The 14,586-nt window shown below is 46.6% G+C and overlaps 1 protein-coding gene across 3 annotated transcripts in view; it reads left to right on the forward strand.

Annotated features, from left to right (window-relative positions):
- The first annotated feature begins 4,205 nt into the window (after positions 1-4,205).
- LOC101933629 (vitamin D 25-hydroxylase) overlaps positions 4,206-14,586 on the forward strand; it is a 38,905-nt gene continuing 28,524 nt past the window's right edge. The window contains exons 1-2 of one of the 3 annotated variants that reach the window (XM_042858839.2): positions 4,692-4,932; positions 14,349-14,487. Coding sequence is in view for 2 of the 3 variants with exons in the window: in XM_005303305.4 (XP_005303362.1) it covers positions 4,720-4,932 (213 nt within the window). In the remaining variant the exon portion in view is untranslated. Of the gene's footprint in view, positions 4,933-14,348; positions 14,488-14,586 lie in introns of all 3 variants that reach the window. The other 2 variants (XM_005303305.4, XM_065592126.1) reach the window with 2 other exon arrangements.

Here is a 14,586-nt window from a genome sequence, read left to right on the forward strand (position 1 = left end):
AGAAAGTGCAAATTGTCAGCTTCTGAATAACAAGCTGGCAAGAGAAAGTATGAGATACCACTTTTTCCTGTTTGACATATCTACAAAGTACCATAGCTCTTGCAGGTTTAGCTAGCCAGAGACAGTAATTTAGAAACTGGTAATAGTTGTGTTTTTATGGGTGTATTACAAAAGTGTTATTTAACTCCCATAGATAAAATCTTGTGTTTGACAGCAGATTTATTACATGAGTTTCTCATATTTCATTGTGTTGAGTAATTAGCATGTGAGTAAAAGGAAAGAGGAAAAGTTTTTCTAACATTATTTGTCTAGGATATAAAAATGTTTTCTAGTAGAGTATGCTATTTATAAATTATATAGACATGAGTCCTAGTATATATCATGTGGGAAACAATCCTGAAGTTTCAGGGAGAAAACTCTAACCTGGTTATAACTTTTCCAACTTATTTGTGTTGTGAGAAGTGTGAAAGCAGTAGCCAGTGTTCTATAAATAGGGGGTTATTGAGTTAAGAGAATAAGTAACATGGGTGAATGCAAGCTTGTGAGATACAGAGGGAAATTAGAAATTGTTCCTATTCTCTTAAGAGTATAACAGAGATATCATAAGATCCCCCAAAAGATATAAAAGAACAGTGACTAGATAGAGTGGGAGCTTAACTCTTCTGATATAATTTCTCATGGTTCAGCTCTTGGCCCCTTTGTATGCTCCCTCAACATCTTATCCTGGAGTAACCTGATCATCTCATATGGGTTTAACTATTATTTCTGTGCTGGCAACTTTCAAATATACTTATCCCCTCTGAACCTTTCTTCTGTATTCAATCATGGATTTCTCAGTAACTTTTAGATATTTAATCTTGGATGGCTCCGCATCTTCTTAAGATCAAAATGGCCAAAACTGAGCTCATTGTTCCTCCTGAATGTTCTTCAATACATCCATTCTCTATCACAAATGATAACACTACAGTCTTCCCTGCCACCCAAGCACATTAGCTGGGTGATGGTCAAGTTCAATTCCTCTCTTTATTTCTCTTTTTCATCCAAATCAGGCCTAATCCGGTTACTTTTTCTTCCACACTACATAAAACTTACTCCTTTCTTTCTATCCAAATGGCCAAATGGCTCTTCCATGCCCTAATCTCCTCCTCTTGAGTATTTTTATACTAGATTCATTCTCATCCATCCCATTCAAAATAATGCTGCCAAAGTGTCTATTATCTTTCCTTTTTTTCTTATCCTATACAAGCTCAATACAAATGGTGCCCATCCAGATATATTTAAATAACAGAAGAACCCTGGAAACAGTTGGCAAAGATGAGAGTGAGACTGGGGCACTAGCTGAGATCTCTGGGTGGCTAATTTATGGCCAGTGAAGGCCATGAAAGTGATTGTCATTGAGAAGAGTGATCTGGATTGTAGTTTGGGAAGAAGAATCCATATTAGATTTAATCTTTATGAAATCTAAGGATGGATGTGTGATGGCTACATTAAATTACCTCAGTATTGGACTAATACAGATGGGGAGAGGAAATGGGTCAGTTCTGAAATGATCAAGGAGAAGGGTGGTGGTGGGGAAATAATTGTGTGGAGGTGACTGAGTCACAGGAACCAGCATAAGAATCATTGGTCCTTCAAGTCTGGCATCCTGGTATCTTGACTACTATAGTGGCCAAAACCTAATGCTTCACAATGATTATAAAGTAACAATGCACCTAGTTAATTCTACAATAGTGTGTGAAAAAAAATCCTTCATGAGTCTCTGAATGAAAGTCAAATCTACAGTAAAAAGTAGAACATATGCTGGAACTCTGACAGCTTGTCTGGCTGAGGGGAGAACATAATCTGCAACTTGACAGTTTAAAAAAGAAATTCAGTTGATGTGTTGGAAAGCTCAGGATGGGGTTAAGACAATTTCTTACGGACAGGAAGAAATGTGTGGATTCCTGAGTAATGGAGTACAGATTACAATAGAAGTAGTGATGTATTGATATGAGGGGAGAGAGAGAAATTGGCAACTCATTTAAGACCTCAAAATCGGAGCAAGTTATAAGTCCAGAGCTAGCAATCTGTCAATAAGAATCACCAAATATTGTAGAGAAAATTCAGGAAAGTACTTGTGAGCACTGGCACTATGTACTTTATGTTTATTTTTGTTCCACCCAAAGATTCAAGTTAATAAAAGAAATTCCATCTCTGTGCATGGAATTTCCATGTAGGGAAATGGCCTGAATTCAATTTTGGGATAGCTGCAGAAGATACTTAAGCAATGAGAGACAAAGCAGTTTGTAGTTTTCACATGAGTTAGTAAGACAAAGTAAAGATTATGGGAGATCCTAGGATTTATCTTGTCCTGCTAACTCATATGAAAACTACAAACTGACTTGTTTCCACCAGGATTTTTGCTCATGTTAGTTAACTCAAATCAGCTACCTAGAGTTACAAACATCCCTAGGCCTTACAGCAGCTTACTGGTAATGCTCTTCACATTTATACATATGCTCAGGACTGGCTTTAGGCACCAGCAAAGCAAGCACGTGCTTGTGGTGGCACAATTCCAGGGGCGGCATTCCGGCCTTTTTTTTTTTTTTTTTTGCTTGGCTAGTTGTGCTCTCGGAGATTGGGGCAGCAAATTTTTTGCTTGGGGAGGCAAAAAACTTAGAGCCAGCCCTGCATATGCTCTACTGATTAAAAATTTCCGAGATGATCACACGAACATATCATACCACTGTATGAATACATCTTTTTAATACCTTTCTCACTTTTTGTATCCTGCAAAAGCTATCATCAGCACAGAGGATCAAAGTTGACAAACTGAAATTATCGTGCAGTGTTGGGAATAGATGGTACAACCCTAAGCAACAATCTGCTTAGCTCTCTCAAAGAAAGTGCTGCTGAATACAGTCATCCAGTATTTGGGACATTCCCAGTTTCTCCCAAACACTTCAGTCACTGTGATGTCTTGCTAAAGAATGTAAAATGGAGTGCAACAGTGCTTTTCTTAAATTTTGATTTGCAATTCACACTTCAAAGATACAATAGTAGAGCGGCCAGATTAGGTGACCAGATGTCCTGATTTTATAGGGACAGTCCTGATTTTTGGGTCTTTTTCTTATATAGGTTCCTATTATCCCCCACTCCCTGTCCCGATTTTTCACATTTGCTGTCTGGTTACCCTACAGCCAGAAGAGAGAGAGGATAGGTATGGAGGGGAAAGTAGAACAGGAATACTACAGTGCTTTGGCCTGTCCGTGTATGATTGTTTTATAACCTCCCATCCCTAAATAAAATAAAAAGATAGTGTAAAAAACTAAAATCTTTAGTTTATTGTCAGTCAACCTCCTCCTTGGAATAGACTTGTTTTTTTCCTCCTTTTCTTTCACTTCCCACTCCCAATTTAATCACCTTTCACTGGAAATATATTTAAACCCCTCAATCATGGGCAGTATAGTATAATTTGATGCCACAGGACAGGAATTCAAACATCCAGTTTGCATTTTGTCTCTTGCAGGAGCACACTTGGACTGTAGCAAAATAAAATTGAAAAACTTTCCAAAGTTAAAGACCCCTTAGTTAATTAATGACAAATAATAAATGGCTTCCTGCCTCAAACATATTCATAACATTTTACTCAGAATAGTAATCTTTTTGATTTTTAGATGGAAAAGTCAATCACTTTGCATACACATCCCTCCAAACCAATAAAACAATCACATATGGTAGACTATTCTAAAGCTCCTATGTGATTTAGGAGCCTGGGATTTAAGTTCTTAAATTACTTAATTACTGCTGAAATGTTTCCCCATAGCCTGGTTTGAAAACTTCTGCTCAGAAGGTCTTTCCAGGGCCCCATTTATGGAGTTACTGTCTGGCGCAGAAGGCTGGCATGACATTTGGCCTCAGCAGAAGATTCTTTCAGTCTAGGAGAAGCATATTCCTAAAGCATTGCATCTTAGCCTGCTCAAACAACTTTGTAAGGCACAGATGGTGCAAAAAGCCCCCCAGAGCAGTTACGAGCCAAACCCCAACAGCTCGCCTGCAGCTTTCAAGCTGCCTCCCTCCCACCCTCTTCCTAGTGATGTGCTTTATTTCTGTCTGCTCCTCACTACTGTTTGCAAGGCACAGGGTGGCTGATCACTAATTCGCTCATTTGGGGCTTTCTCTGAGGAAGCTGCATGTGTTGCACCACAGGGCTAGTTGTAACTGTCAGCGACCTTTATTGCAAGCGCAGGTAAGAGCCTCTCGTTGAAACAACCCATAAGGGCCTTGTCCACTAATCTCCCCAGTTACGCTACTGCGAGACTGGTGGTTGGGGCGCTAGGGTGAAGTAGGGGACCTGGACTGTTCACGGCTGGCCGGGGGGGGGGGGACAACTCCCCGAACAAATATTTTTGCTGCCAGCTACACGAGGGTCAGTTATGTAACCAGCCCGCTTCGGCTCGCTGCTGGCTGAGTGAAACAGCGCAGAACGCGGTTACACGCGGAGTGAGCACTTGAGGGGGAGTAACGGCGGAAATCCCAACGGCCTCTTTTGAGAACTTGAGAGGGGGGAGAAAGAGCCGGCCGCCGGACTGACTCCGCCAATCATATTTGGAGTCTCTTGACTAGCTCGGCCGCCGGCCAATCAGGGCGGTCGAGGGAAGGCAGCGCCCACGTGGCTGTGTGAAGGGGCGGGGGAAAGGGGAGTCGGGAGCTGGCAGAGGGCAGCGGCGGAGTGGGGGAATGTGGTCCCAGGGTCAGGTGCTCACGGCGGCGGGCACTGGCGCGCTCCTGCTCCTCCTCCTCTCGCTGATGGTGAGGCAGCTGCTCAAGCAGAGGCGGCCGCCTGGTTTCCCGCCGGGGCCCCGGGGGCTGCCCCTCATCGGCAACATCTACTCGCTGGCCGCGGAGCAGCCGCACGTCTATATGAAGAGGCAGAGCCAAGTCCATGGCCAGGTATTTCAGCACCTCCTTGCCGACTACCAGCCTGGGGAGTGCTTGGGGGAGGGGCAGCAGGGACGACCCCCCACACCCCAGCCAAGAGCTAGGTGCATTGAACGGTGCACAAGACGCCACCATTCACCGTGCAGGACATGCCATCCCAGGGCACGTCTATTGCACCATTATTCACCGTGCAGGACGACCTGTCCCAGGGGCACATCCCTGGTGCCACACTAGTCCCATTGTGCCACTATTCACAATGTGCCGCTAGTCACACTCCTCCGGCGGGTGTCAAGACCGACACTCAGTGACACACAGTGGCACTCTGGAAGGTGTCAAGTGCACCACTGTTCAAGTGCAGGACCAGGAGTGGCCCTAGCTTTTTTGCCAGCCAGGGTGGAAAATGGTAGTGGCTAAGTCACAAAAGAAACAACTCACCGCCAACCAATCAGCAGAGGAGGAGGGGGGGAGGAGGCAAGCTAATTAATAGAAAAAAAAATATGAGCAGTACAGTGCCAACTTGAAGTTGGCACCCAGAGTGACCCATTCATAGAACCTGGAGATGTTGAGAGCACCACTGTTCATGGCTTAGGATGCCCCACTGAGGGGACGGGGTGGAAACAGTACCACTATTTAGGTTGCAGAATCCCTCCTCCCCGCCTCCCAAGGTATGTCAAGAATGCCACTATTCCTGGGTCAGGACTCTCCTCTAGTGGTGACAGCACCACTATCCACAGTGCAGAACACACACAGGGGCTGTTGAAAATGCCACTATTCACAATTCACAATAAATCAAACAATAAAGAACCAGGACCAGATGGTGGTCACCTGAAGAAACTCAAATATGAAATTGTAGAACTACTAACTGTGGTATGTAACCTATCATTTAAATCAGCTTCTGTACCCGGTAACTGGAGGATAGCTAATGTGACACCAATTGTTAAAAAAGGCTCCAGAAATGATCCTGGCAAGTACAGGCCTGTACACCTAACGTCAGTACCGGCCAAACTGGTTGAAACTATAGTAAAGAATAGCATTATCAGACACAAAGATAAACACAATTTGTTGGGGAGGAGTCAACACAACTTTTGTAAAGGGAAATCATGCCTCGACAATCTGTTAGGAGTCTCTGAGGGGGTCAACAGACATGTGGACAAGGGTGACCCAGGGGATAGAGTGTACTTAGACTTTCAGAAAGCCTTTTTGACTAGGTCCCTCACCAAAGGCTCTTAAACAAGTAAGCAGTCATGAGATAAGAGGGAAGGTTCTCTTGTGGATCTGTAACTGATTAAAAGAAAACAAAGAGTAGGGATAATTGGTCAGTTTTCAGAATGCAGAGAGGTAAATAGTGATGTCCCCCATGGGTCTGTCCTGGGTCCAGTACTATTTAATATTTCCCCTCGACCATTCTCCCACTGCTCCCTGGCCCTACTATATCACATATACCCCTACCCCTACCCCCCCCCCCACTCAATACCACAGGGTTGGGCTACTTGGGACGAGAGACAGTGTTCTCGTGACAGTCCATCCGCATTGCTGTGTTGTCTTCTGGCTCTATGCTGTATCCGGAAGTGGAAAGGTTGTAGGGATAGGAACCATCTAGTCACTCGTGCATTCCTCTCTTTGTTTGTGTGCATCCATTGGAGTGGCGCGTGGTCCGTCACAAGGGTGAACCGCCATACAAGTAGATAGTACCATAGAATCGCCATGGCCCATTTAACTGCTAGGCATTCCTTTTCTACTACAGCGTACTGTTGCTCCCTGGGCAGGAGCTTTCGGCTGAGATATAGAATCGGGTGCTCCTCATCCCCCACCATCTGTGAAAGGATGGCCCAAGTCCTACCTCCAAGGCATTTGTTGTAGGATGAATTCCTTTTTGAAATCTGGGGCTGCGAGCACTGGATAACTGCAAAGGATCGTCCTTAGGTCTGTGAAAGCTTCTTTTGCCGCCTTGATCCACTTAACTATCTCCAGGCCACAAGCTCTTATCAGGTCCATCAGAGGCACTGCCCTCATGGCGAAGTGAGAGATGAACTGGCGATAGTACCCCACCATCCCTAAGAACGCTCTGACTTGCTTCTTGCGGGTCGGGTGGGGCCATTCCTGTATTGCTTCCACTTTGTTCCACTGCGGCTTCACCAGGCCCCTTCCGACTACGTACCCGAGGTATCTGGCCTCGGCTAACCCTATTGCACATTTGGATGGGTTAGCGGTGAGGCCAGCCTAAGAGCATCTAGTACCACTTCCACTTTCCCCAGGTGCGTATCCCAGTGAGGGCTATGGATTACCATATCAGCTAAATAGGCCGCAGCATACTTGGCATGGGGTTGAAGGAATCTGTCCATCGATCGTTGGAAAGTTGCAGGGGCCCTATGGAGCCGGAAAGGGAGGACGGTATATTGGAAGAGGCTGTCAGGTATAGAGAAAGCATTTTTTTCCTTGGCATCCTCAGCCAGGGGGATCTGCCAGTAGCCGTTTGTCAAGTCCAAGGTGGTCAAGTATCGGGCCTTGCCTAACTGATCCACCAGCTCATCAATACTTGGTATCGGGTAGGCATCGAATTGAGATACCTCCTTTAACTTCCGAAAGTCATTACAAAACCTCAGGGTGCTGTCAGGCTTGGGGACCAAGACAGTAGGGCTGGACCACTGGCTGTGGGATTCCTCAAATCACCCCAAGTTCCAGCATCTTCTTACTTCTGCCCTAATTTCTTCTCTTTTTGTCTCTGGTATGCAATATGGTTTTGTCGTCACCCTTGCTCCAGGACAGGTGATGATGTGGTGTTGGATTAGCGTTGTATGGCCTGGTTGTGTGGAGAACATATCTTGGTTCCGCTGGATCATTTGACAACCTCTGTTCATTGTTCTGGGGCTAATTCGGGGGATATCCTTACCTGCCCTTGTTGGCCATCTGCCTGCGGTGGAGCTGGCAGGATGGCCAGGCACATCTCCCGATCGAGCCAGGGTTTCAGTCAGTTGACGGGGTAGATCTGCTCTGTCTTTTGGCGGTCTGGCTGCTTCACCTAATAATTCACTTCCCCAACGGCTTCCATGATCTCATAGGATCCATGCCAACTGGCCAGCAGCTTGCTTTCTGTTATTGGTACCAGCACCAGCACCCGTTCTCCTGGTTGAAATTTCTGTGTTTTTGCATGATGGTTGTAGTAGGTTCGTTGGGCTTTCTCAAAATACTCATATACTATGGGGATCACTTGGGCTATTTGTTCTCTCATCTGGGACACGTGTGTGATTATGTTCTTCCCCGGGTTGGGTTGTTCTGCCCATTCCGCCTTCGCGATGTCTAATATGCCAGTGGGTGGCATCTGTACAGTAGTTCGAAGGGGGAGAATTCAGTAGATGCCTGGGGAACTTCTCATCAGGTATGGTAGGAGAGTATTCCAGTCTTTTCCATCTTGGGCCATCACCTTTCAGATTATGCTCTTGAGAGTGCAGTTAAATCGCTTGACTAAACCATCTGTTTGGGGATGATAGACAGAGGTCCACAAGGCTTGAAGGCGGAGCAGAGTACATAAATCATTCATTACTCTCGACATGAAGGGAGTTCTTTTGCGATCACCTTGGATGTGGGGTTTCTTAAAGGAATGGCTTCGGGTACTGTGTAGCGTAGTCCAGGATGACGAGTATGCTACTTCCCCCCTGTATTAGCACTAAGCGGTACAACAGATCCTGTTTGATTATATAGTATGGCCCTGGGCCTTTGGTTTTCCCTTCTACTGGCACACCATTTACCTCTACTGCCTCCTCCCTCACGTTCGCATACAGTGGGTTATAGGCTTGGTCCTGCCGAAAACACTCGCATGCAGGACCGATCTGGCCTGATTCTGTTGGATTGGGCTCCCCTCCTTCTCTTGGGGTGCTTCCGCTTGTGCTGGGGGCCTTCTCTGGGTCTCCACTGGTCCGTGTTACCTTGCGGTTTCCCTGACGGGGCCTTCTCCCAACCAGGGCAGCTCTCTGGTTTGCCGCCAAAATCCTGGTTCCTAATCTTGTATCTGCCCTCCTTTCCCATCTAGATTTCCGGGACTTCCCGGGGGGTGAAAATAACTCTGGGGAAAACCCAGAGTTTTGTGGTAGGGCCATCCATGGGTGCCTTGATCTCCGCTCTGGGTTTACTGCCCTCCCCAACTCGATGTGGGGGGAGTAGGCCTCGCCCTGAAAAGTCCCTGCCAATTAAGACCGGGTAGAGGAGCTTGGGGACCACCCCTGCAGTCACCTTGGTAGTGTTCCCCTGGATCCATATTGGGATTGTGGGGATGAAATTTACTGTGCCGTGGACACACGTTACTCCGGTGCTCTTGGCCCAGCTCAGTTGGTCTTGCCCCAATAACTTCCCTGAGACCAATGTGACAGCACTCCCAGAGTCCACCAAAGCTATGGTCTGGATGCCGTTCATCTTTACTGGCCTGGTGTACTCATGTGGGGCCGTCGTGACCCCCACCAGGCTGATTAGGCCACATTAGTCCCTGGGATCCCCCAGATTGCATTGCATGGGCTGCTATATGCCCCAACTCTCCACACTCATAACAGCGATATCCCATCCTGGAGGTTACCCTCTGTCTTGGGCTCTCTGACCCGCTCCCCCAGCCCTCTCCCTCTGGACCCCCAGATCTCTTCGGGGCCTCAGGCTGCTCCTTGGTGCCTGTTCTTCCAGCTATGGCTTTCCTGGAGTTCTCGATGATCTGGGGCCTCGGGATTGGGACTGATTTCCTGGAATGCCGAGTTTCACCTCCTGGGTTTTTGAACAGTTCACGGGTTGCCAGTTGTCTCTCCATGAGGGTGACCAGTTCGTCATAGGTAGAGGGGTCATTCTGGCCTACCCAGGCTCAGCGGCCCGAGGGTAGTCCCCTTGTATACGGGTCCAGCACCAGGATCTCCATCATTTTCTCAGAGCTGAGAGCCTCCAGGAGAAACGACTTCGGGGCTAGGTGGATTAGGTCAAACAGTTGTGACCGCGGTGTCTTGTCTTCGCAATACTGCCATTCATGGAACCTCTGGGCTTGCAAGGCCATCGTTACCCCTGCCCTGGACAGGCTCTGCACCTTCAGCCGGGGGTAATCTGCCGCCTCCTCTGCAGTCATATCATAGTAGGCCTTCTGGGCCTCCCTGCACAAAAATGGGGCAAGGATGCCTGATCACTGGTCTTGGGGCCAGGCCTCCCGCAGGGCTGTCCTCTCGAAGGCCAGGAGGTATTCCTCCACATCATCCTCCCGGGTCATTTTCTGCAGACAGTAGCTGGCCCGTATGGTTTGCGTCCCGTCATACCCTCAGTTCAGCTCCGTAAGGGCCTTCACCTGGTTCACTAGTTCCTGTAGCATGGCCCAATCTTTGGTGGCCTGGGTCATCAGCAGGCAATTGGTCTCTTGCTGCAGCCACATGGCCTCCTGTTGGGCAGCTGCCTGGACCCGGGTAGCCTCCTGCTGGGTGGCAGTGGCGTGCACCAGTGTTTTGACCACGTCCCCCATCTTGGGGCACGGTGGTTGTGACCCACCCTGGATTATGTTCACGGTGCAGAAATCCCATCACTGAAACCACGTGTGGCAAAATAGCCAATGTTGGTATTGTGGGTCCCGCACTTTTCTTGGTGGAGGGGCTAAGACCCCACCCCTTGCCACTGCTCTTGGGGCACTGAGGGCCCCGCTAGTGGCCCAGGAAGGTGGTAGAAGAGGAAAATGGGAGAGGGATCTGGGTTTACTCCACACTCTGAGCCCCAGCCCCTCTCAACCCCTGCGGGTTTCTTACCCTCTTCCCCCCTAGGGTAGAGTTACCCTTGGTCCTTAGATGCTGGGGGAGGGAGTCTCCCTTACTTCGGTTCTCTGATCTTTCAAGTCTGAGCAACACACCTCCAAGCTCCAGTCCTCTCTTCTTCCTCACACACCCTGACTGCCTGAACCAGGGGGTTTTATTAGGTTCCTGACAGGGCCTTAATTGACTACAGGTGCTCCAATTATCCTGTAGCAACTCTCTCTAGTCTACAGGGAACAATGCCTTAATTAGCCTAGGGCTTATATATTTCCCCTCTCCCACTCCTCCCTGGCCTTCCTGTATCCCAACGTATTCAGAAATGATCTGGAAAAAGGGGTAAACAGTGAAGTGGCAAAGTTTGCAGAAGATACAAAATTACTTAAGTCCAAAGCAGACTGCGAAGAGTTACAAAGGGATCTCACAAAACTAGGTGACTGGGCAAAAAATGGCAGATGAAATTCAATGTTGATAAATGCAAAATCATGCACATTGGAAAACATAATCCCAACTGTTAATACAAAATGATGGGATCTAATTTATCTATTACCATTCAAAAAAGAGATCTGGGAGTCATTGTGGATAGTTCTCCGAAAACATCTGCTCAATGTGCAAAAGCAGTCAAAAAAGCTAACAGAATGTTAGGAACCATTAGGAAAGGTATAGCTAATAAGACAGAAAATATCAGAATGCCACTATATAAATCCATGGTATGCCCATACCTTGAATACTGTGTACAGTTCTGGTGACCCCATCTCATAAAAGAGAGATTAGAATTGGAAAAGGTACAGAGAAGGGCAAAAAAAATGACTAAGGGTATGGAACAGCTCTTGTATGAGGAGAGATTAAAAAGACTGGGACTTTTCAGCTTGGAAAAAGAGACGACTAAAAGGGGATATAATAGAGGTCTATAAAATCAGGACTGATGTGGAGAAAGTTAATAAGGAAGTGTTATTTACTCCTTCACATAACACAAAACCAGGGGTCACCCAATAAAATTAAGAGCAGGTTTAAAACAAACAAACAAAAAGTACTTCTTCACATAACGCACAGTCAGCCTGTGGAACTCGTTGCCAGGGGATCTTGAGAAGGTCAAAATTATATAGGGGTTAAAAAAAGAACTAGGTAAGTTCATGGAGGATAGGTCCATCAATGGCTATTAGGCAAGATGGTCAGGGGTGTCCCTAGCCCAGGGATCGGCAACCTTTGGCCCGCGGCCCGCTAGGGCAAAACCCTGGCGGGCCGGGCTGGTTTGTTTACCTGCTGCATCCGGAGGTTCGGCTGATCGTGGTTTGCTGGTTCCCAGGCCAATGGGGGCTGCAGGAAGTGGTGCGGGCTGAGGGATGTGCTGGCCACCGCTTCCCACCGCCTCCATTGGCCTGGAGCGGCGAACCGCTGACGCGGCAGGTAAACAAACCGGCCCACCCTGCCAGGGTGCTTATCCTGGCGGGCCGTGTGCCAAAGGTTGCTGATCCCTACCCTAGTCTTTGATTGCCAGAAGCTGGGAGTGGATGACAGGGATCACTTGATGATTGCCTGTTCCTTTCATTCCCTCTGAAGCATCTGGCATTGGCTACTGTCAGAAGTCAGGGTCTTTAGCTAGATGGACCGTTGGTCTGATGCACTATGGCCATTCTTACGTTAATGCATAATGTCTCTATTCATGGCACAGGACGCTTATCCAAGTTGTGTCAAGAGCACTGCTATTTATCATATAGGATGTCTCTCCCCAGGTTGTCGAGAGCACCACTATTCATGGTGCAGAATTCCCCTGGGGAGAGTCACAAGCCCTGCTATTTATGATATGGGACACCCCTCTGGGAGGGCAGGATGTGTCAAATCCCACTCTTTACAGCACAACATGTCTATTCTTGGAGTAGGGAGTGTCAAGGATAGCACTATTCATAGCACAGTAATCAACTTTGGCGTATGTAGGTACTACTGTTATGGCACAGCAAAGTTTTTCTATCTCTGGCATTAATACTGTAATAAATCACAGGGCAGCACGCTTTGCTGGGAGCCATCCAGTTCAACACCAAACATGGTGCAGCCTGGCTCGTGGCTAGGCACTGAAACCACTGCTAAACATGATGCGTACTCCACAGTATAGGGTATTGAGATCTTAGTTACATATAATATGGTGCACGAGCAGGGCGTTGGACTAGATGACCTCCTGAGGTCCCTTCCAACCTTGATATTCTATGATGATGTTTTGATAAATGCAATAGAATACCTAAGTGCAGAATGTGGAGACATCCATTATTCACAAGATGGTGCAGCACAGCTTTACACAGGACATAGCATGCACTGATACAAATGTGAAGACCTTGGCAAAAAATAAGCATAAGGTGACATTGTACATAGGTCACCACATAGCTTTAAGACCTTTGTTAAATCTTTTGACACAGTATCAATATATGTATTCCAGTGAAGTACCATATACCTCTCACCTGTAACTTTGAAACTTTTGCCAGTTATATCATATGGCACCATCTCTCTCACTCTGCAACTTTGAGAACTTTGTATGGTTGCCCCTCCCCTAATCTAGGAATTCCCGAAATAGTTGACTATCATGTTACTGAAAGAGACAATTGATTTGCTTAGTTAGAAGAATCAAGTCCATTTGTATTTTAAAATTAAGATGAAAAATTACAGAGCAGATAAAGTGGTCCATACATTTATACATATATTTATATATAATTATTTAAGTAAGGATATCAGCAATGACTTTCCCTCACTACCCCACTCTTCCCTTGCCCTGTAACATGTGACTCTTGTTTCTAGATATGTAATGTATTCGCTGGCTGTACTTAACCCTTCCATGTATTTTTCTGTGGATCGTGTTATTGTTTGCTAAAAATATTATGATATCTGCCTTACTCTGCAGTTTTGAGACATTTAATAACATCATCAAGACTATTGAAATTACAGGTAAATATTAACTAAAATGAAGGTCACCATTTACCACTGAGACCAGAGGTACTGGGACAATTTTTATAGTGAGGGTGCTGAGAGCCATTAAACCAAATTGTAAACCCTGTATATAATGGAAACCACTTTAAGTCAGGGGGTGCAATAGCACCCCTAATTCCAGCACCTATGACTGAGACACAAGTAATCTTGTTAAGCAAAAAACAAGTTACATATATTACACACATTGGACTTTATTGCACATTTCCAGTGGAAAACTAGTAGGAGGGGATTAAAGAGGGTGAAATCTAAAGATCTCTCCTGAATTGTTCTGTCAGAGGGAAGTCTCACTCTCATGCTCTGCCAATCATCTGTGTCATCAATAGCTCCCTTGTGACAGGGTATACCAAGAATTTGCCAACCACTGATGGAGGCCCACCATCTTTGCACAATCTGCCCTAAGAAGGTATCCTACTGGAGAGGAAAAGCAGCAAGTTCAGACCTATAGGGATACCTAGAGAGGCGTCCCATGATCAGCTACAGGCAGAACCAGTGGAAGTTGGTCTTCTGGCACTTAGAAAGGCCGGGGACAGGTTGAGGCCAATTGGAGCTCTGCGGGCCAGATAAAAAGGGCTGTTTTTTTCTACTAGGGGCCTGTTCAGAGTGAAGTCAGGACAGGGAAAGACTAGTGTTTATATTATGAACTTTAATGCCCAGGTGGCTATTCTGAGTTGAGATTTTATTCCTTTCTGTTAACCCTGGAAGGGGTCTGGACTGAGAGCTGGCCTGACCAGAGGGCTAAGACACAGATGCAGCAGACCAATGAGGAACCAGGACTCAGGTGTGCGCTAGAGAGGAAGAGTCCCTGAAATGCTGCATCCTGACATGGAGGGGCATTTTTGTGGTGAGTGCACATTATAATACATGGAACCAGAAGCGGTGATGGTCCTCAAAGGGGACAATGGAAGATTTGTTAAGGCTTTTTGCTTGACAACAGCAAGCT

This window comes from Chrysemys picta, chromosome 4, assembly GCF_011386835.1.
Source record: "Chrysemys picta bellii isolate R12L10 chromosome 4, ASM1138683v2, whole genome shotgun sequence".
Taxonomy (NCBI): domain Eukaryota; kingdom Metazoa; phylum Chordata; order Testudines; family Emydidae; genus Chrysemys; species Chrysemys picta.